This window comes from Polypterus senegalus, chromosome 7, assembly GCF_016835505.1.
Source record: "Polypterus senegalus isolate Bchr_013 chromosome 7, ASM1683550v1, whole genome shotgun sequence".
NCBI classification, from domain to species: Eukaryota; Metazoa; Chordata; class Cladistia; order Polypteriformes; family Polypteridae; genus Polypterus; species Polypterus senegalus.
In genome coordinates, this window is record NC_053160.1 from 166,635,629 (window position 1) to 166,658,417 (window position 22,789).

Genomic DNA, 22,789 nt, shown 5'->3' on the forward strand with positions numbered 1-22,789 from the left:
CAATCTCCCTGTGTTCCTGCCATACCCCCAAACACATGTTCTGACAGGTTAACTGGTGGCCCAAATTGGCTCTGATGTGAATGGGAGTGTGGGATGGGTGATCAAGCCCTTTGATAGCCTTGCACTTTGTCCTTGGCTGTTTCTTGCCTTGTGTTAAAACGCTGCAACTGGATCCGGCCCCCCTGCCCCTTACTTGGATTAAGCAGGTTTAAGAATGTTACATTATTATGAGCACTGTATTTTCCACATCAATAAATGAAAATCATATGAATCATAGTATACTGCAGAAAATGAACACACAAAAGTACAAATCAAATGAACATGTTTGCAGTTAAACAATGGCACTGTGGTGCAGCAGCTCAAGATTCCAGAATGCAGCATTTGAAGGCAGTCACTGTCTTTGTAGTTCTCCCCTCTCATGCCAAAGATGTGCAAATTAGCTCAAATGATGATTCCAGATTGGCCCAGTGTGAGTGTGAGGGTGTGCATGGGCAGACCGCACAATAGCCTGGTGTCTGTTCAGTGCTGATTGCTGCCCTGTGCCTATCACTCTCAGGTTAGATTACAGCGACCCTAAATTATATTAATGCTGCTATGAGAATATTACTTTTTACAGCTGTAAGTATGCAAACAAGCTACAAGATTGTATATTTTAAGTAAAAGTGAAACAAAAAAATGAGAAAGTGACAAAAACTAGAGAAGTTATTTGTAAGTCAGTGAAATATGTGTTGTTTTCATAATATATATGTTTAAAAATATTAAATATCTCAATGTTAAATTGATTTAGAGTAATATTGTATGCATTAATACATTGTATAATTTGTTACATTTCAATTAAAAGTCTTTTCTGTTTTGTAGTTAAAAGATAAGTTTAAAATTTTTCAAGTCAAAGTTGTTTCTTCACAAACATGGTGTATATGCATTTGCCACACAGAATTGTATTCTAAAGTCAAGTGTTTTCTATGAATTAAAAAAAAATATCCTGCCCACTCTGGAGTTTTATAATGGAAGCTATGGGGCACATAGCACCACTGGAAAATTAAAGCCTAAAAACTTACCAACAGCTTCAATATAAGAAAACATGCCTTCTGTGCTACCGACATATGTTTGTGACAAAAGGGATCTGGAAATAATCTTTTTATCCCATATTTCTGGTACTATTTTCCTTGAGGTAAGATTGCATATTCTGCTTCCTTGTGTGACAGTAGCTAATTCGTGGGAGGAGTTCTAACATAAATACAGAAGTAAATTATCATGATACTGTACCTGGAATGTGGCAAAAAAAGTTTCATGTGATTTGGTCTTTCAAAAGGAAATGATGCCAACCATGGGGGTTTGGGTGAGAGGTGAAAGACTGCCAAGGTTTCACACACAGCTTGGCTTCTTTTAAAATGGCTGGATCTCATAATATATATTTTCTTTGTTTGAAATGACATATACTGTCGATGGTGCTCCCTGCCCCATGGCTTCCATTATAAAACGCCAAGACAGGCTATATATTTTTAAATAATTAATGGAGAACACTTAACTTTAGACCATAATTTTGTATGGCTAATGCATATATATATATATATATATATATATATATATATATATATATATATATATATATACACCATGTTTGTTAAAAAATATCTTTGACTTGAAAAATACATCATTTGTACATTTGACATGATGGAAATATTCTAATAATATTTTACTGTCTTCATAAATGCAGATAAAAATAATTTTAAACTAAAACATTTAAAAATAACTATTCACAATCTAAACATTTTTGAGTTTAATTTTTATTCCTCTGTTAAGGGACGTTAACCGCTTAGCTTATTTAATTTGTCAACAACATCGCCATCTGCTGAGAGATGGTCCATTTGCCCTAAATACAGAGACGCCCCTAGTACTGGGTGTCTACATATCGGAGGTGTGATCGGTAGTCAAGCCTGCCTGATGGCTCGAAGCGCCTTTTTTCAATGCTGCACCCGCGCAAGAAAGTCAACCTGGTCCATGAGGTTCTGAGAATGAGCGGCTGGCTGTGGAAAGAAAAGCGGCACTTCATCAACCCCTGCATTTAAACTCACCTGTTATTTCGCGGTAATATGAATCCCAATTTGAAAATGACCACTCGTTAAAAAGTAGGTCATAACTCAAGTATGACATGAAGTTCTTCAGGCGCAACTGAAAATCCATTGTGTCCGTGTGTTGGCTGGGGATAGCGGGCACGTAGGAGGAGGGAGCGGGTAACTGTCCACATAGTCTCTCCATGCTGCTGCCAAAGGAGAAGCGGAGCGTGTAAATAAAGGGGATCCCAAGTTTGTCTGCCACTAATTCTGCGCAGGGGAACATTGGGTCCGAGAGAAGAACTTCGAAGTGCGACTGACGCAGTCTTTCCAGCAGCTCCTCGTTACGGAGCACTCCGTCACACATCTGCTTACTGAACACAACTCCTTTCTTAATCAAGTCCCGCATCTTTAAAATGAACTGCAGTGTTGACAGCGAAGGCGATTCATTCAACCAGAAATACGAAATCTCGTTAAATAGGTTAGGCAAAGATTCCTGTGAAAAAGGAACTTGGAAGATCTCCGTATTGAAGCGGCTCGTGCAATTAACCCGCGGCGATGCCGAATATAGTAGCAGAGTGACATTATGGCCCCTGCTGTTCAGCGCCTCCAAAATGACTTTCATATTGAGCCAGTGGCTGTGATCCGTGGGCCACACCAGCACATTTCCAGGCAAGGCGGGCTCGGTCACCAACAACTGTAGCAGAAGAAAGGATAAGATTCGCACGGCGGTTCCCATTACCGAAGCTTTCCCTGTAGTTAACGCAATACTGTCTTGCAGTTTAATGACCGGAGTGTCAGACTGGCCAATCGTGGGATTGGATCTGATTGTTCAGCACTCTCTGGTAACCTTTTTCACGAGCTCATTGTGTGCAACGTCAAAGGAAACTGCAGGGGAAACTCCGTAGGGGGTATGAACAGGTGACCAACAAATCTCCGTAAGCACTGGTTCACGTGCTCATGTGATACAGTAAGACTGTACACGGGGGGATTATCGTCACAAAAAATACACAACAGCATGGCACTGTTTCGAGGGTCTTGCTATGCTCCCTTTGCCCTGTGATTAGTCTTTTTTTGCACACGAGTGTATACATAGTAAAGTAGTTTTAGAAGTGCACCTGTTGCGCACAGGGTGTTACCACCTAGCGTCGATCACCAAGCTGCTACAGTAGCTAAAGCGTAGCACTAAGAAAAACTGTTAGCAGGTGGAAAAAATACAAGTAAAAACAAATCGGGGATGCATTGGTCTGAACAAACTAAAATGTACAGTATGCTAATTTTTATCATAGGTCCAGTATAATTTCAGACATTACATATTTTGTAATTGTGTCTGGATTCAAGAAAAAAGGTTATGCTTTGTAACGGCACCTGCACTTGCTTGCACTGTTAGAACCCTTGGATATTGTAATCGGCGTCCTGTGCCTTTAGGGGCCGCATATTGAGCCCCAGCCCAGTGCGGTTTGGAGTTTACGATCTCTAACCTGTAGTGCACACTGGCCCGTGAGCGCGTGGCACTGTCCTATGTTACTGTCCCGTCAACGAGCGTCACTGGCCTGCGAAAACATAACAGAACGCGCTTCAACTGCTTCTGAAAAACGATTCAGTAGCAAAATCGCAACTCATGCAGAATTGAAATGACAGTTATGTGTGATGTGTAGGAAATTAAAACATTCCTAGGGAGGAGTTTCATTACTACGACTACTGAAAAAGTATCGATCGCCTTTGTCCAGCGCGTTTTGGTCGAGCGGCCGCAATTTCGATTCTAGAGCTCCGCACTGCATTGGGCGGGGGCCGACGATTGTCGTCTCTTCTTTCTCTGTTGTGGACGTACACGCTCCAATTGTTTTTCTGGATCCAAAGTAACGCGGGTTTATGTGTATTGTAATCATGCACTCCAACCCACTGTGAAAACCCTGCGCTCCCGTGCTTAACTTCTTTGGGCTCTAAACACATAGAAAAGCCCATAAAACAAGACTCCTGCAGCTGCACTGGTGGGTTGCGCATCCAATTGGTGCTGCGCTTTCAATCCGTTAAGGTTTAGTCTATGGCGTCGACGCGTGGCGCTTTTCCTTAAATGAATATTTCTAATCACCGTGTTTCTAGCAAGTGGAACCGTACCTCCAAAGTAAACTAACACTCTTCCTCAGTAATCCCGGGAGTTCATAAAATCCTTCTCAAATGGCAATTTCACAAGGCCAAAAAGGGATAGGACAGGAGGTGTTTTACAAGCAGGATCGGGTTTCATAGCCCAGACCCAACCATTCTCAAGGGCTCATGTCGTGGGAAGGTATTCAAACCTCCGACCCTTATCCCACGGCGACACAGAACAAAAACAAACAATAGGAACGAATCAATAAAAGAGTCGTGAGACCAAATATACCCAATACAAAAGAAAAGGACCCGTCTTGCGACACCAATAGACCCTTAGGTTATGCGCCAAATCGGTGGCCCTGAGAGTGATCCTCGCTAGCCAATAGACACATAATATCCAGCTGCAGAGGTAGACCACCATTAGTCACCGCAGGTCCATGCCAGCAGTTGTAGACCACCAGTTATTGGAGGGAAGTTAAGGTTAGGGGTTGGTATGGTGTGGTTAGCATGTCAATTTTATTTGTGACGAGCTATAAACGTTTATTACTAAACTGCTGGTCTAGACACGCGGTGATGTCACTTCCGGCCTGAATCTGCTGGCGTACACCGCGGTTACTATGGTGCTGTGCCTGTGTAGCTCCATACATTTCATAGAAATACGCAGGCTAGGGCAATTTAGGCAGGCCTGGCTAATAAGTCTACAGGATCCATGCAATGACTAAGGACTTAACTCAGCCTTTTCTTGCTTGCTGTGCCAGTTAGCCCTGCTCTTTCTATGCCTGCAGTACACTACAGGGCTAGTAAAAGTTCCTGCACTGGATCGGATTCAAGGGGTGACAGATGAAGACACAGTACCAATCGTTTCAGGGAACATGTGTTGTGTAAGCAGAAAAAAAAAACAAACGGCAAAAAAGGAAAGAGGAGAATAAATTAAAGCATGACTTCAATTTGCACATGGCATTACAAGTTGAAACCCATGTCGGGTGATAGGACAGAGGAGTGGGATTTCTAGCCTGCGCCTGGATCCAAAAATTGTTTTCCCCCCTCCCCCAAACATTTCCTAAAGTACAACAAATTTCACATAGGTTGGTATGTTTTTATCAGGCATGTTTTATGTGCCAAGGCTTATAAATGCAAACCAAAAACAAAATGACCTGAAAAAAGAACTACTTAGTAAAAAGTAAAATGTGGCAATTTTTAACGGACAGCAGTTCACCAAGGTTCTGGCAGCCACCTTTAAGAGTGCTGGATAAAAATCGTGCCCAACAAATGCCTTCACACTAAGGGCATTAATTTGAATTTCACAGGTATAGCTGAAAAAATATTGTTTTGATTATTTCATTTTTGGGTGCTGAATTCAAAAATGAAAAAAAAAATCTCTGTCATATAACATTTTTAAGCAAACACATTTTACCTGTCATGTTTTCACAGCATACTTTAAATAAATAGCAATAGTTTTGTAGCAAAGGAATAATTGTATCTGTGATGAGTTCAGGACTTGAAGTGTTTACACCGGAGTGTCTGTCAGGACACTGGTAAATGATGCAGAGAATTCCACACAGCAGCTTAGAATGAAATTGACTTATTTATTCGAAGCAATCCACCTGCATATGAATAGGCATAATATGTGTGTGTGGTCTACAATAAAAAAAGAATACGTACAACTTATTGATAAATTACACAAAAGTGCACTAGATGTCAGTATAACTCAAATTAGGCACTAGCTTATCGGCAGTATGAGATTCAAATCAATAAAGTTTATCAGTGAACAGTATCAATAAACTTATAGTAAAATACATTAATGTAACAACATAAACTATTATTGCATGTAAATAACACTACGGCACATTCCACAAATAAATGCTAAACAGTACCTGTACACTTTAAAAAGCGTTGCGTCTTAACGTATAACAAACCTACAAGTCAAATGCAAATTAACCCACCTCTGGTCATTAACGCACACTTCGTGACTGATTTGGTATATTAGAAATTCTTAGCTATTGCCATTATTATAACTCCTTGCCGAAAATAACAAACAAGGAAAAACAAACACAAATTAATCTTACATCTCCGCTAACATCCCATAATACGTGTTCTCGTGCATGTTGGGAGGTGCACCTTGAAATGTGAACCGTGTCTCTTAATTATCACTGTCTCTCTAATAACTTATATAATATACATTTATTCATCCATTTATTATCCAACCCGCTATAACCTAACTACAGGGTCACAGGAGTCTCCTAATAATAAAATCTGAGTTTAAATAAAGCAGCCTAGTGTTCCTTTTTAATAGTTATTAACAGCAGTGACCACCATATTATAATTCCTTGTATATGTTTTGTTACACACCTTTTTCATTTTTATTCTAATTGTCCTTGGAGATGTTCTTTTAGAAAAATGATTTTGGGGTATGGGTATTAAGTATAGTGTACGTTTATATTTTCAGGGCCAGTGGCAGGGAAGTGACACGCACACGCTGACCACCGGCACGCACTTACGGCACAGAGTCTCGCTCCACGGGCTAATGTCTCGCCTTGCAATACCGGTTACTGAGGTGCCTTCACACACTGCACGGTACACCGAGATAAGAGGCAGTATGGACCCCCTAATGGCCAGGATACTTATTACAATAGCTAGGGCCACAGATGCAAATGCAGTGGCCAGTTTGAAAGAACATTACGTGCTTCATGTCTTTCTTTTTTAACAGTATGTTGCAATACGAATTTAGATTGGCAGACTGACAGAAAGCTGACTTTACTGCAGTAACCGTAACATCACTGAAGCACAAAGAGGAGGGGAAAAATACGCACTTCATTATAGAGGCAGTGGTACACCACGTACCGTGCACGTAATCCTGTTTATGCATTTCCAATGATATAACGAAATCCCAAATGTTAATAAATGAACTCAGTTATGTGACCCGCTTTAATGAAACTTGCTTATAATTCCATTAAATTCATGTAAATATGGGAAGAAAATGTAAATGATATTAAAAAATGATGTAGCAAGGATTTGAACCTGGGAGTCTGGAAGTGAGAGGCAACAGCGCTGCCTATAATCAGTCACGTTGTAATCGTCAATCAGTCAATGATCTTTTTATCCCTTATTTACACATATGTGACAATACATTTGAAACTGAAAACTGGTGATGTACCAAATTATGCCTTTTAACGCTCATGTAAAATATAATCTTATGAGTTATATTTATTCTTATTGACTAATGCTAACAATATCATCTATTCATCCATTTTTCTAATTCTGTTCAGTGAATTCTTATACTGTAATACAGTCCTAATAACACAGTAATATTGTGAAATAATACAATAATTATTTCAAAATGACTTTTTTGAATAGCAGAAAAAAGCTTCTGCTGATGTATTTGAATAACATTCTGTTTAACTTAATTTGGATTGTCTCCACTCTATATTATTTATAATATCTAATAAATTGTATAATGACCAACATATAGTCCACAAATGCTCAGAAATTTCAGAATGTAATATTTTGTTACCATAAATCTCTGTTCTGAAAAAAGCTACTCATGATATGTGCTGAATCCAAACCCCCACGAAACTGCAGACTACAACAAATGAGGTATGACGCCATTGAGAAGGCCAGCAGAACAGGGTTCTTTATTGTTCTACTCCACCTCAAAATAATCAAAAATGCACAAGCCCACACAATGCACCTGCCTTTCTGCAGCAGATAGGCAAACAAATCTGGTCATTCTGTAACTTACAAATTTAGCACTGGTCACAGTTATTATTTGCAGAAAATACTTAAGATATAACACTTGTATTGAATGACGCTTTATAAAGTAAAAGCACATCTTGCAGCCTTTATGCACTGCCTAGAGGGCACAGTAGCCCTGCTGGCAGTCTTTAAAGCCATAAGTTTATGCCTGGCATCTTAGTCATCTGTCAATAAGCAGCAGTTATGTCACTAATTCACAGTTTCCAAAAATTACATGGTTGGAAAATGTCAGGCTCAATAAAGAGAAACTTTTGGGGCAATAGAAATAAAAAAATTCAATTGCTTTTTAAACCAAAAAAGAAACTGTTTTGTCAATGATAATAAAACAATGTGTGAATACTTCACATTTTCTAAGGCTCTGTTGATAGTTTATAACTGTTGTAGTATTTCTCAAAGCAATGCTTAAGGTAAAGTGCCCACTGAAAATGATGTTCTTGGCTGACAGAAAAGTTTAACATTTCTTGGTTGTGCCAAGAAGCGAAAGAGCAGAGAAGAGTTCACTGGCCTTGTGCTTAGCGTGGGATGGCACGGCTGAAACGACACAACTTTAGGGCCCATCTGGCAAAAACATGCAGTGTTCTTGTGCACATCAGGTCATGTCACTTTATATTCTTATGTGTATTTATATTAATGTCATTTCCTATTTATTTTAATTATTTTCATATTGCATTCAGGCTGTATAGGATGACTCTGGCGAGTTTATTATGTGGGATTTCCAGACCATAACTTATTTTTGCTTGAGTTTCAGTTTTGAATGAACTCCAAGATATCTCTATAAAGTAGCCAATGAAGAAAGTAAATTTCAACCTTTCCTAGACAATGCAATTGTACCTTTGAGAGATAACAAAAATCACTAAAACACAGTCTCAGGAGTGCTAATGAAGCAATAATACTATCGCCTATAGGAAGTAGCTGCTGTAATTTATTTGATCTTTAATCATAACCAGTTTGTTTTTATTTGTCAGAATCATATGAAGCACCAATCCCTGCTCTGAGACAAATTTGTGTTTCCATTTTTACCGACTAATATTATTTTCCTTTGAAACCTGTACAAATACATAGCTGTGCCATATATATGTCAGTTTTTCTATTATAGATTGAACAGTGCTGGATGACAATAATTTTATATTCCTGATTGACCTGATACCCCCCTCCTCCCAAGCAAATGTGGGCAGATCCATTTTCTAGGCCCTGTACTTTAAATATTTTGTATGTTTTTCTTATGCCAGTCCATTACAGGTCAAGTACACTCATGGGCCCATTTAGGATCCACAATTCACCTAAACTGCATGCTTTTGAACTGTGGGAGGAAATTGGAGCACCTGGAGGAAACCCACACAGACACGGGGATAACATGCAAGCTCCACACATTGAGGACCAGGACTTGAACCCTGGTCTCCTTGCTACAAGGCAGCAGCGCGCTACCATGGGCCACCATGCTGCCCCATATTGAAGGTTCATTCCACAATTTGTTAATATTCTGGTGTCGATTTTTTTTATTGGACAAACTAAAGTGATTTTAGGTGACCAAATGAAGATACAAGTTGTGATAATGAGGACAATTCAATTAAAATATTCTGAAGGAGAAGCTAATTTGCGGCACTTTAACCTTGAGCTAGAAATTAACTTACTATGCGTATTTGTTATTCCGCCGCTGTTCATCCCTTTATGTGAAGTTCTAAACCTGCCCTGTCCTAATCTCCCTGGCCCTCAGTCCTTGGCTACCCTACTGATACGCTTTCCCAATATATTAGTATAGTGGAAGAGTATTGCTGGATGAGTCATTGTGGCACACTAGCAAAACTGTACAAACGGTGAGCCACCAAACCAAGTTTTGAGTCAAAAAAACGAGGAAGTGACAAAAACTAGAGCCGTTATATGCAAGTTAATAAAACGTATTGTTTTCTTAACATGTAAGTTTAAAAATATTAGATTGACTAAATATCACAATGTTAAATTGATTTAGAACACTATATAAATTATGTAATTTGTTACATTTCAATTACATTTATTTTCCGAGCAGTTATCGGATAAGTTTGGTATTTTTCAGGTCGAAGTTGTTTCTTTACAAACATGGTATACATACCTTTGCTAAAATAATTGTGTTCTAAAGTTGTGTTTTCTATAAATGTAAAAAAAAATATATATATCTTGCCCAATATCTTTTATCGCAAATTCTTGGTTCTATTTTTCTTGAGTTAAGGATGCGTTTTTTGTTTCCTTGTGTGATAATAGTGACTTCATTGGAGGAGTATAAATACATAATATTGTATAGTTGCTCACACACCTTGTCTTCTTTTAAAATGGCGGAATCTCAGACTATTTTGTTTTCTTTGAAAATTACATATATTTTCCACAAAGCGTATATAAAGACACGGATTAAGGATAAATAACTTTATTTGTTTTAAACTTGGACGTATTTTTTTTATTTTTCGGTGGTGCTCCGTGCCCTAGAGATCCGTGCGGACTGATTTGTTTAATCCCGCTCCTGCAGTACTCCTTCCCAACCGTCCACCCACGGTTTTTCAGAAACACATTGCTTCATCGTGTATGATTGATAAGCCGGTTTAACACGATCTTGTACAAGCAGGTGGCTTTCGGTTTCCCATTTTGGCCCAACTGTCATTTACATTTTTTGCGACGATTCTACTACACCAGTTTATAATACAGATCTTCCGATGGGACTTAAATAATACTTTCTGAGCACAAGTCTTTTTCACAGAAAGGAGCAAACGAGTAGTGTAAGCAACATGTCTTGTTAAAGCTTTGTGAGCAGGCAACTGCTTACTGTTCTGTATTGAAATAAATACGATCTATATGTTAGTAACTGCTATACGCGCACGTCACACATACGTTTTGCTTAAAATATACGCTTTTCTAGTCGCTGTATTACTGGTAGCCTAGCAAATACTCCCCATTCTCTCAGAGTACTTTTTGCTTTTCAATACAAGTGTTACCGGCCTGAAGCCGAGGTGAATCTGGGCCAGGTACAAGCCACTGTTGCTATGGTGTAGCCACTGCGATATTCTGTCAAAAGCATAAAGGAAGCAGGCAGCTGTTACGAGTCTCAGACCATACTTCTCTGATCCACTTTACTGTCAATAACCCAGAAGTATATAAATGCTTCAGTCTCTGGATAGATCAACACCCATCCATCCATAATCCAACCCGTTATATCCTAAATACTGTACAGGGTCACGGGGATCAGCTGGGGCCAATCCCAGCCAACATTGGGCGCAAGGAAGGAAACAAACCAAGGGCCGGGCGCCAGCCCACCCCAGATAGATCAACATGATCAGTTTAAACAATGGTGCATGCCAATTTCCTATGTCGAACAATTATGTAAACACATTTACTTTGGTTCAACAATACAGTACTGTTGTTTTTAGCTATCGAGAAGTACCTGATTAGAAACCAATGTGCCCAGAACCCATTCATTTTCAAAGGATGCAGGCAGTTCAGTATCACCATATTGTTAGTGGATGAGATATTAATCAAAGCAGGCGAATCTTTTGCAAGACATGCACATATTTATGTCCTGTAGATAGCCATCAACAATAACATGTAGCAGAATTTTTCATTTTCTTTAAAACATTTATTTATAGCCCATCACACTAAGCAACACAGACAAATGTCATTTTCTTTAAAACATACCACATTACACAAGCACACTGTCACTGTAAAGAAGCAAAGCGCTGTGAACGTATTGGTATCTCCTCGTCGACTCGCAATCTCTGTGAAGAAAGAGGGCTTTACTAACAGCTGGCCAGTGAATTTCATTGCACTCTTTTGATTTAGTACAATTGGATTCAGTTGCGATTATTACAAGTTATTAAAAATCTCTTCTTGTACCTGTGCCTTTGCGATCCTTTTAAATAAAAGATATAGAAACTGAAGGTTTTGGCTGAGAAATGTCGCATCATTGAACGGTTTCAGAAAAGAGATCACAGTTGTATCTATTGTTGATGCGACCAATCGGTAAATTGCCGCATCACTGAATTCAGCACTAGATCTTCTCTCGACAGGCTCTTTACGTGACCTCGTAAGCTTGCCTTGTTGTCCAGTATGTTTAAAATACTGAGAGAATCGTGTTAAGAATGTGGCCACTACAGTTTAATCTGGTGTTACCACGCAAAGCAGCGGTCGCGTGTGCTCCTCGGACATTAAAGTTTTTCAAACAGTAAAGCGCGAATGTTTTTCGCTCGTTTTAATCATACTTGCTTGACACGAGATTGTACTTCTCATTAATATAATGGATGGTAGCATGTATAAAAGAGGTTTTCTCAAAGTATTCGTTCCAAATATCAGTTGTGACAGCACATTCCTGATTATTGACGGTCTCTAGCCTGTCATATAAAATATCATTTTTCAGTTTTTAGTTTTTTCTTTCTCATGCCGCGATACAATCGTCGGATGGGACAGACTCTCTTTAAAATTAAGACTTTCCAATTTTGGCTGCTGTGTCAATATACTGCTCAGTTTGACCCTTCGCTACTGCATCCTTTGTTTTAAACCTGAGGTGCCTGACTCGTGTCCACTGTGTGTTAGCACATTTATCACGGCAACCAAACGGCACTTGGTAGCCGTCACCATCGATAACAATTGAAAATGACTGCCAAATATAAGGAGCAATTGGTGAAAAAAGAGACAGAAATGTTCTTGTGTAGCTCCGTGCTGTATCTTTACCTTTGTGTTATAAAACAAATTAAAATACAATTGGCAAGTAGTCCACAAACTGGGGTGATCTTCTCTCTGTACCTTCCCACACATACGAGGACTCGGTCTGATACGCTATCTAGGTCGAGGTCGCCCACAGGCCAAAAAGGACCGACGCCGAATTCTGGTAAGGAGAACGGCGGGCTCTCTACACCCGCTCTTACACGAGTTTATTTTCTTTCCCGTCTTATTAGGGGAAGTTCACCGCCTAGCTTATTTAATTTGTGAACAACAGCTCAATCTGCTGAGAGATGGCCCATTCGCCCTAAATACAGAGACGTTCCTAGTACTAGGGGTCCCCTCCTCGTAGGTGTGGCCTGTTGTGAAGCGCACTTTTTCAACGCTGCACCCTCGCCAGAGAGTCAACCTGGTCCATGTGGTTCTGAGAATGAGAGGCTGGCTGTGGAAAGAAAAGCGGCACTTCATCAACCACCATGCATTTAAACTCACCTGTTATTTCGCGGTAATATGAATCCCAATTTGAAAATGACCACTCGTTAAAAAGTAGGTCATAACCAAAGTAACACATGAAGTTCTTTAGGCGCAACTGGAAATCCATTGTGTCCGTATGTTGGCTGGGGATAGCGGGCACGTAGGAGGGGGGAGCGGGTAGCTGTCCACATAGTCTCTCCATGCTGCTGCCGAAGGAGAAGCGGAGTGTGTAGATAAATGGGATCCCAAGTTTGTCTGCCAATAATTCTGCGCAGGGGAACATTGGGTCCGAGAGAAGAACCTCGAAGTGCGACTGACGCAGTCTTTCCAGCAGCTCCTCGTTACGGAGCACCCCGTCACACACCTGCTTATTGAGCACAACTCTTTTCTTAATCAAGCCCCGCATCTTCAAAATAAATTGCAATGAAGACAGTGAAGGCGATTCGTTCACGAATAGGTGCACCCCGCCATTTAATATGTTAAGACTGGATTCCAATGAAAACGAAACCTTAAAGATCTCCGTCTTGAAGCGGCCGGTGTCGTGAAAGTGCGTCGAGGCAGAATAGTGCAGCAGGGTGACGCTGTGACCTCTGCCTTCCAACGCCTCTAAAATGACTTTCATATTAATCCAGTGGCTGTGTTCCGTGGGCCACACCAGCACATTTCCGGCCACGGTTGGCTTGGGCACGAGCAACTGTAGGAAAAGAATGGATAAGATTCGCACGGCAGGCCCCATTGCTAAAGCGTCCCCAGTAGTTAATGCAGTACTTCCCGTTTTACGATCGGAGTGTCAGGTTGGACCAATAGATTTCTCAGCATACTCTGGTAACGTTTTCACGAGCTCATTGCGTACAACGTCAAAGGGAACGGCGGGGGACACTGTGCAGGCGGTATGAACAGGTGACCTGCAAATCTCAGTAAGGACTGGCTCACCTGCTCATTTGATACAGGAAGACCGTACGAGGGGTGATTATCATAACAAAAAAACACAACAGCACTGTTTCAAGGGCCTTCCTATGCTCGCTCTGTCCTGTGATTAACCTTTTTTTGTAAATGAGTGTATACTGATGCATTAGTTGAAACTTAGCGCTAAGAAAAAAACTGTTAGGTGATAAAAAATAAAAGTAAAACTGTTTCAAGAGTTTTGGTCTAGACAGACGAAAATTTACAGTAAGCTGCTGAGAACCTCTTAATTTTCTTTGATTTTTGTCTTATGTCCGGTGTAATTGTACACATTTCATATTGTGGTGTAATGCAGCATTAAAATTATGAGGGGTGGCAACACTGAAGCAAGCATCCTTGCATGGTTTTTGTGGATTCAAGGAATGCTATTCTTTATTCGGTGTATACACTAGGGTGCACATTTTACATTGTTCTATAAAAATGAAATAAAGGCTGATTTGTGATTGACTTGAATCTGATATCTGGATTGGAAAGTCAGATAAATTAAATGAGATGGTACGGTATATTTAACTTCTCTTTATTGTGTTTTACGCAAACCTATGCGTTTTACGCAAAGTCTATGCCAAGTTTAATTTACTAAGCATGACAAACAATGCAGACTGCACATTGATACAAAATCTCAATGGATCGTTAAGTCAAAAACACATAATAAATATGCAGAAACCACATTTAAATCACCAACATATGTCTTCAAAATGAATAAAATAAATCACAGTATTCAGTGCAACAAGAGCAACAAAATGACATTTTAAAGTATTCAAATATCTTGGATGAGACATAAAAACAAATTCAATAATTTTAGTGCAAGTAAAGCAACAAAAGTCCCTTTAAATCCAAGTATCTCTTCTTTTTTTAACAAAACCAACAAATTTGGATGGACCGAAAACTAAATTACAAATTTTGGTGTAACAAGGTTATGACCAGCAGTCTATTAAACCATCCAACAAACAGCTTTGGTGCATATGTGTACAGTTGCAGACATATTTACTACTCACATCTAAAGAATGCAAGTAACTGAACCTACTGTAACTGAATGCGACGATTGCCATGTTGTTCAGCAAATCTTTTAACAAAGTCATCTAAATTCAAGGCCTTGGTGCGTTTTGATTCAATGCTGAGAATAGCCAAATTCGACAATCTACTCTTTGCCATTGTAGACCTTAGGTCATTTTTGATTATCTTCAGAGCTGAAAAACTCCTTTCACATGTTGCGCTGCTAACTGGTAACACTACAGCTATTTTGCACAACCTGAACAGCTCAAAGAAAACAAGCTTATATGGTTCCAGAAAATGAGCAAACTCCATCAGAGTAGTAGGACTTTCTTTTCCATTCATCTTAAGTCTATCTGGGACTCTCCCTACCTGGTGAAGCTCACGTTTAATATCTTCAACACTTGACTCATAAGCATTAGCCAAAGAGACAATCTCTTCCTCCCTTAAAAAACTACAGCTTGATGGATTTAAAGCCTGAATGCCTTTCATGATGTTGCAATCGGTATCTGAAAAACGTCTTTCCATTTCCCCAATCATGGTGTCCAAGACTGGGTAGAACACTTTGACTCGAAAAGTCTCCTTGCTGTCTGGTTCTCCATGCTGTCCAAGTGTGGAAGTAACGATGGAATCTTGAAATTTTGTAGCCATCTGTTTTGACCGCTTTTTGGTGTGAAATGTTGTTGAAATGTGCCTCTTTTCACACGTATTAAGTATTTCTGACCATAGGTCTTCAAAAAAAGCCTCACTGCGATAATTTGTCAGTGTTTCTTTTAGTGCGTCAATGAGTTCAACAGCCTTAGAGTGGTCAACAGATTTAGATTGGAGCATCTCAGACAAAATATTAGAGTCACTCAACACCTTTCGAAAGAGCACAAGACATCCAACAAAACTGACATCAATTTTGGCTAATATGCCTTTTGCTTCAACGGCTCTTTGAGGATTGTTCTCATCCAAGAGCTCTTCAAGCACTTGCAAAATAGCAGGCAATCTATCCATGACATTGCGACATGCTACATGTCTGCAAGCCCAGCGTGTATCACTGAGTCGCTGGAGCTCCCTTGATACACCATCATACATGTTCCGCTGTACTTCAAGCCATTTTTGATGGACATATAAGATCCAGACAAGAACACAAAGTCTTTCCAACAAAGAAAAGAAATTCCCAGCGTCTGGCACATTTTTGACGGCATCTACTATGACCAGGTTGAGACTGTGTGCACTGCAATGCACATAAAATGCATGCTTGGCCACTGCTTTTATTCTCGCTTGGACACCTGAATGGGCCCCACTCATTACAGCAGCTCCATCGTACCCCTGACCTACAAGATTTTTCTTGTACTCCAAACCATACTTTTCCAAACAGCCAATTATTTTCTCAGTTAACACAGCAGCATCAAGCTTTTCTGCCTCTTGAAATTCTAGAAAGCTTTCGTAAATCAGACCATTGTAATAGTATCTCAGAACAATTGACATTTTCTCTTTTTTCTGAACATCTTTAGTCTCATCTACGATCACAGAAAACTGTACACTCTCTTTAACTTCTTTCATGATTTCCTCTTTCACCATTTCTGCCAGACAAGACAGTATTTCATTCTGGATGGTTTTACTTGTATACTTAGCATTTTAGCTTGCTGTTCAAGTCTCTTTTTAACAATGGGATCATGTTTGCCCAACAAATCTAGCATGGCCAGAAAAACACCTCGTCTGTCTGAGTCTGGAGACTCTCTGTGACCCCGCTGGGCTAGATTTTCAGAAGCAGTTAGGACAAGAATTTTGGCCAATGTTTTGATGTATTTTCGATTCTCTGTTACCTTTTTCTCGTAATGTTCATCCATGACACCCAACAGCGAAGTATTTTTTTTTCCTGCGTTTTTTTGTTCTCTGCCCATGCTACCATTGCGTTTACATGGTTCTCAGATTTGGCATGAGAAGAAAACCCACTATCTTTAAACGTAGCCTTCTTCCAATTACTGTACCCCTCAAAGGAGGTAAAAACACTCTTTGGAGCATCAGGAAGAGAAAATGTCTACATGCAAAACAGTAGCAGGCATCTCTAGACTGTGAGTATTCAAGCCATGGATGTGTTTGGTACCAATCAGCACGGAAGCTCCTCCGGACTCCGCCTGGAAAGGTCTTCTTTGGGAAGGTATGTAGTTTTGGCTGGGCCTTCTGACCTAAATTTTGATATACCTAGTAAAGTAAAATAAAAATCACTTATATTTAAATGTTACAGTATGAAACATTTAACACCTAATCATTCATGTACAGCTACTACTGCAGCAACCTTTGTCTAAAGGTTTTTTTTAGGCATATATCTCAACAATATCTAATAAAGAACACTGACTGTAACCACGATAAGCAAGGTTAAACATACATTGAGCTATGGTTCTTTAAATGATTATAGGTTAAATAAATCAAATAGGTTGTGCTTATTTTTTATTTATGTAAAGAAATATTTGAAAAGCACAATGAACAACATACCATGGACACCTGACAAACAGGGTGCTGGTGTTTCAAGCTCTCTCTCCTCTCTTTCAATGTCTGAGCTCTCTTCCTCTCTTAACCATCTTTCTTCCACCTCTTCACTCACTTCATGCTGGATATCTTCTGCTTCTTCACTTCTTTCTAGCTCTTTGTCATCCATTTCTATATTTCTTTCGTCCAACACTCCATCACCTCCTCTGTCTTCCACAACTTCTTTTGTACCCTTTTCTATCTTATCTTCACCTTCCACTCCCACAGTATCTGATTCTGATTTTCCTTTTCTTTTGGTTTAAAAAAACTCTGGATGTCAGCCTTTCTTTTCATAGTATCCTGGGAGATGCAACAAGTATGAAGTTTAGACTTTATAGCTTTCTAAACATACACTACACTGAAAAATTTCACGTCCCTAATGAATACATATGAAAACATTAAGCTATACAATAACTCAGTAAATTCATGTGCTCCTATGGAATATTTTGATTGCTGCACTAGCTAACAAGGTAATACAGGTTAGCGTTAAATAGAACTGATTAGACATACTTGCTGTTTAGTTGTCATATAACTAGCAAGCATCTACCTCAGGCAACACTAAGACATGTTTAATTAAACATTCATTTGTTAAGTATGAAAGTAATTCAGTACCTGGTTTTGTTTCTCAACTCCAGCATATCGATGGACTGGACACGGCGTTGTTGTCACGTGACGCCACTTATCAAAGGTTCGGACTTGAAGATGCAAGCTACTGAACAACATACTTTTGAAAATAGTTTACAGTTAAACTGTTAGTCATTGATATACGCGAAGATATCAAAATTAACTGCTTCGGTTTGTTAAAAATGCCGGAATTTGTCTGTGATGATCCCGCTGGTTGCACTAAATGTCTTTGATTCACTAAAACGAAGCAGTTCATAAGAGTCGTTTGTTCGGACTACGCTTTAATAGAAAGACGATTTTGTTCTATTATTTACGGGTATATGCTATTTTTATGTCATCATAATAGAGCGTTGCTGCTGTAAATCGGTCGAGGAAACTCTTTTATTTTTAGAACACTGAGATACTAGTGCTGGGGTGGCAAATGGGGTGGCAAGGCTTTTTCTCAGGGTGGCAATTGCCACCCCGTGCCACCCCGGTAGATCCGCCCCTGATTATGAAGCAGTTTCCTTACCACAACTATTGAAAAAGCATCGATCGCCTTTGTCCAGTGCGCTTTGGTGTTACGGACGCAATTTCAATTCGAGCACTCGTGTTTTGGTTCGGTGCAAAGCCCGGGCGCTGTTCTGGCTGGGACGAAGTTCTTTTTTACTGCAATCGGTTGTGTATCGTAATCGTTCACCCAGCCCACTGTGAAATTACTGCGCGTACCTGTGCTTAACTTGTTTTGGCTCTGAAAACGTGGAAAGACCCAATAAAATTCTGAGAGATGCATGCAGCTGCACTGGTGGGTGGCACATTCAATATTCCACTTTCTCGGGTATCTATGACGACATCCTGCCAGTTTCTTGCTGGGATAATCAACTTCTTGTTGAACAGTGGTCGGCAAACACAATGGAGCAATCGAGGCTGTGGTTCAGCTGTTCTCTCAAATTTGGCATATGTTTCATAATTAGTGGAGCGCAACATGTCTTCTAAAACAACTTGAAAAGGTATACGGATATTTTCTTGAAAATAATCTTTTCAGCTGCTAATGTAAATTCTCTTTTGTAGTAAATGCGCGTGCCTTTGCATTATTTAATTCAGTCATGTTCTTAGTTATTATTTGCATTTATTATAGTAGTATTTCTGTGTCATTTGTTTTAAGGAAACCACACACAATCACCCACACACACATTCAGTACATCATTTATATAATCTTCACTATCTGACCCTGGTGTAAACAACTTTTGAAGATATGAGTGGCATGGATTTGTATTTTAATAAATAATTATTTGGACATCTCCTCTTTCTGATTGTTCTTACTGGACAACCTGTAGCGATTGCACTTGCTATAAAGAACTTCATTTAAAGAATCGGAGAGGTCACAAGTTGAGTCTAATTATTCAACACCTCCACAAAAAAGGCAAAAGGACATATTTTCCCTCAGGGATAAAATATTATTATTATTAAAATTGGTCAACCAATTCAAGCAGTGCAGGCAATTTTCTGTGATTTTACTGGTAAATTAATCACATTATTTGAACAAGAATGGGATTTCTAGTCTGGGCCAGACATCCAAAATTGTTTGCCCCCTTGTCCCAAACCATTATTAAAATAGAACAAATTTCACATACATTGATACGTTTTTAACAAACCTTTTTTAATGTACAGTATCTCACAAAAGTGGATACACCCCTCACATTTTTGTAAATATTTTATTATAACTTTTCATGGGACAACACTGAAGATGTGACACTTTGATACAATGTAAAGTAGTCAGTGTACAGCTTGTATAACAGTGTAAATTTGCTGTCCCCTCAAAATAACTCAACACACAGCCATTAATGTCTAAACCGCTGGCAACAAAAGTGAGTACATCTCTAAGTGAAAAATGTCCAAATTGTGCCCAATTAGCCATTCTCCCTCCCCGGTGTCATGTGACTCGTTATTGTTACAAGGTTGCAAGTGTGAATGGGGAGCAGGTGTGTTAAATTTGGTGTTATCGCTCTCACACTCTCTCATACTGGTCACTGGAAGGTCAACATGGCACCTCATGGCAAAGAACTCTCCGAAGATCTGAAAAAAAGAATTGTTGCTCTACATAAAGATGGCCTAGGCTATAAGAAGATTGCCAACACCCTGAAACTGAGCTGCAGCATGGTGGCCAAGACCATACAGCGTTTTAACAGGACAGGTTCCACTCAGAACAGGCATCAACATGGTCGACCAAAGAAGTTGAGTGCACATGCTCTGCATCATATCTAGAGGTTGTCTTTTGAAAATTGACGTATCGAGTGCTGCCAGCATTGCTGCAGAGATTGAAGGGGTGGGGGGTCAGCCTGTCAGTGCTCAGACACACTGCATCATATTGGTCTGAATGGCTGTCGTCCCAGAAGGATGCCTCTTCTAAAGATGATGCACAAGAAAGCCCACAAAGAGGTTGCTGAAGACAAGCAGACTAAGGACATGGATTACTGGAACCATGTCCTGTGGTCTGATGAGACCAAGATAAACTTATTTGGTTCAGATGGTGTTAAGCATGTGTGGCGGCAACCAGGTGAGGAGTACAAAGACAAGTGTGTCTTGCCTACAGTCAAGCATGGTGGTGGGAGTGTCATGATTTGGAGTTGCATGAGTGCTGCTGGCACTGGGGAGCTACAGTTCATTGGGGGAACCATGAATGCCAACATGTACTGTGACATACTGAAGCAGAGCATGATCCCCTTCCTTTGGAAAATGGGCCGCAGGGCAGTATTCCAACATGATAATGACCCCAAACACACCTCCAAGACGACCACTGCCTTGCTAAAGAAACTGAGGGTAAAGGTGCTGGACTGGCCAAGCACGTCTCCAGACCTAAACCCTATTGAGCATCTGTGAGGGTTTCCTGAAACGGAAAGTGGAGAAGTGCAAGGTGTCTAACATCCACCAGCTCCGTGATGTCATCATGGAGGAGTGAAAGAGGATTCCCGTGGCAACCTGTGAAGCTCTAGTGAACTCCATGCCCAAGAGAGTTAAGGCAGTGCTGGAAAATAATGGTGGCCACACAAATTTGGACATTTTACACTTAGGGATGTACTCACTTTTGTTCCAGCGGTTTAGACATTAATGGCTGTGTGTTGATTTATTTTGAGGGGACAGCAAATTTACACAGTTATACAACCTGTACACTGAATACTTTACATTGTATCAATATCAGTGTTGTCCCATGAAAGATATAATACAATATTTACAAAGATGTGAGGAGTGTACTCACTTTTGTGAGATACTGTACCAAGATTTAAAGAGCGTAAAAATTACCTGAATGAAATAATAAAGTATTTGGCAAAAATAGTAAAATGGCATTTCCTAACTGGACAGCAATTCACTGAAGTTCTGGCAGACACCTTTAAGAGTGTTGGATGAAAATCATGCCCAACAAATGCCTTCACTTTAAGGGCATCGGTTTGGAATCTTTATGTATTTTTGGGTGTTGAATTCAAAAATGAAAAAAAAAATTCTCTATCACATAACACATTTTTTACCTGTGCATATATACATATATACTTGGGGCTTTGCCCCCCTGCTCGCTTCTCTCACCAACACCGGGCCTGTGCTACGCACTACCCTCTTTGCGGGTCTGTTGCTCGCATATGGGGATGTGGATGTACAGTTTAAACAGATTTTTATTTTCATGGGAATTGTTACATATGCATAATAGAACTATTTTACATTACAGCGAGTAATTAGCCATATTAAAAAATAGTACACAGCCACACATAGACCAGGGGGTAAGTGCCACCGATGGCTTCACCAACACCTCTTCCAGAAACAACCCAAGCTTTATCTAGTTGTTCTCCCATCCATATACTGGCTATACCCAACCATGCTTCGCTTCAGGTGGACTATTTGTTCTGAATTGCAGCTGTGTATTGTTTAAATCAAATGCAAGCAGTGGGTATTTGCATTATTATCCATTGTCACACAGGTGTGCCTGGGGATTACTTTCAGGGCTTAACTAAGGTAAGTGATTCTACCCCAGACCAGGATGAGGCATTGTCACTAACCTCTTTCATCTGCAGTACTGAGAAGAACCTCCACACCAGACCCCTCTTCGCCCCTCCAGGTGGGGATCCAATAAAAGGAGGAGTGCCAGAAGTACAACATCTCATTTTGACCTTATAGCTGAAAGTGGAAGGAGCCCCTGAACTACCTGAAGCAGACAAACTTGTTTTGTTAAAGCTATACTACTTATTGTCGCTGATTTTCTGTTATTAAGCAAGGTTGGATTTGGCCGACTTTTCTTTCTGTAATGAGCCACAATACATTTGTGGTCCTTTCATTAAACAGAGTTGATCAGCTGGCACCCCAATGTTTACTGTGGGCTCCTTGAGTTTTCCCAGTCACGATACCCTGTACTAAATAATGGTGGAAATTATTTTGGTGCTAATAGTTCCTTTTTATGTCTTTTTGGATTCTTAATTCCTAAACTGTTAGTATGTACTGGCATGTACTGGTTTCAATTGAGATGTCCAAAGAAATTTTGAGTGTAATTTTTATTTTATATAGATTTATAGAGTCATTATTATCATGCATACAGAGTACAGTGAAATTCTTACTCGCATATTCTAATCAACATTTGCCACTTCATCCATCCATTAATTTTTTAAATCCATCCAAAACGTTTAGTT

The 22,789-nt window shown here is 39.8% G+C and overlaps 2 protein-coding genes across 2 annotated transcripts in view; both read right to left on the minus strand.

Annotated features, from left to right (window-relative positions):
• The window catches only part of LOC120532975 (UDP-glucuronosyltransferase 2A1-like), a 133,647-nt gene extending 130,871 nt beyond the window's left edge, over positions 1–2,776 (minus strand). The window contains exon 1 of the mRNA XM_039759530.1: positions 2,076–2,776. Coding sequence (XP_039615464.1) covers positions 2,076–2,679 — 604 coding nt within the window. The 5' untranslated portion in view covers positions 2,680–2,776. The remainder of the gene's footprint in view (positions 1–2,075) is intronic.
• An 8,847-nt stretch (positions 2,777–11,623) lies between these two features.
• LOC120532976 (UDP-glucuronosyltransferase 2A1-like) lies at positions 11,624–13,953 on the minus strand. Its single transcript, XM_039759536.1, has one exon. The coding sequence runs from the start codon at positions 13,780–13,782 to the stop codon at positions 12,952–12,954; it is 831 nt and encodes a 276-aa protein (XP_039615470.1). The 5' UTR covers positions 13,783–13,953; the 3' UTR covers positions 11,624–12,951.
• Positions 13,954–22,789: the final 8,836 nt, after the last annotated feature.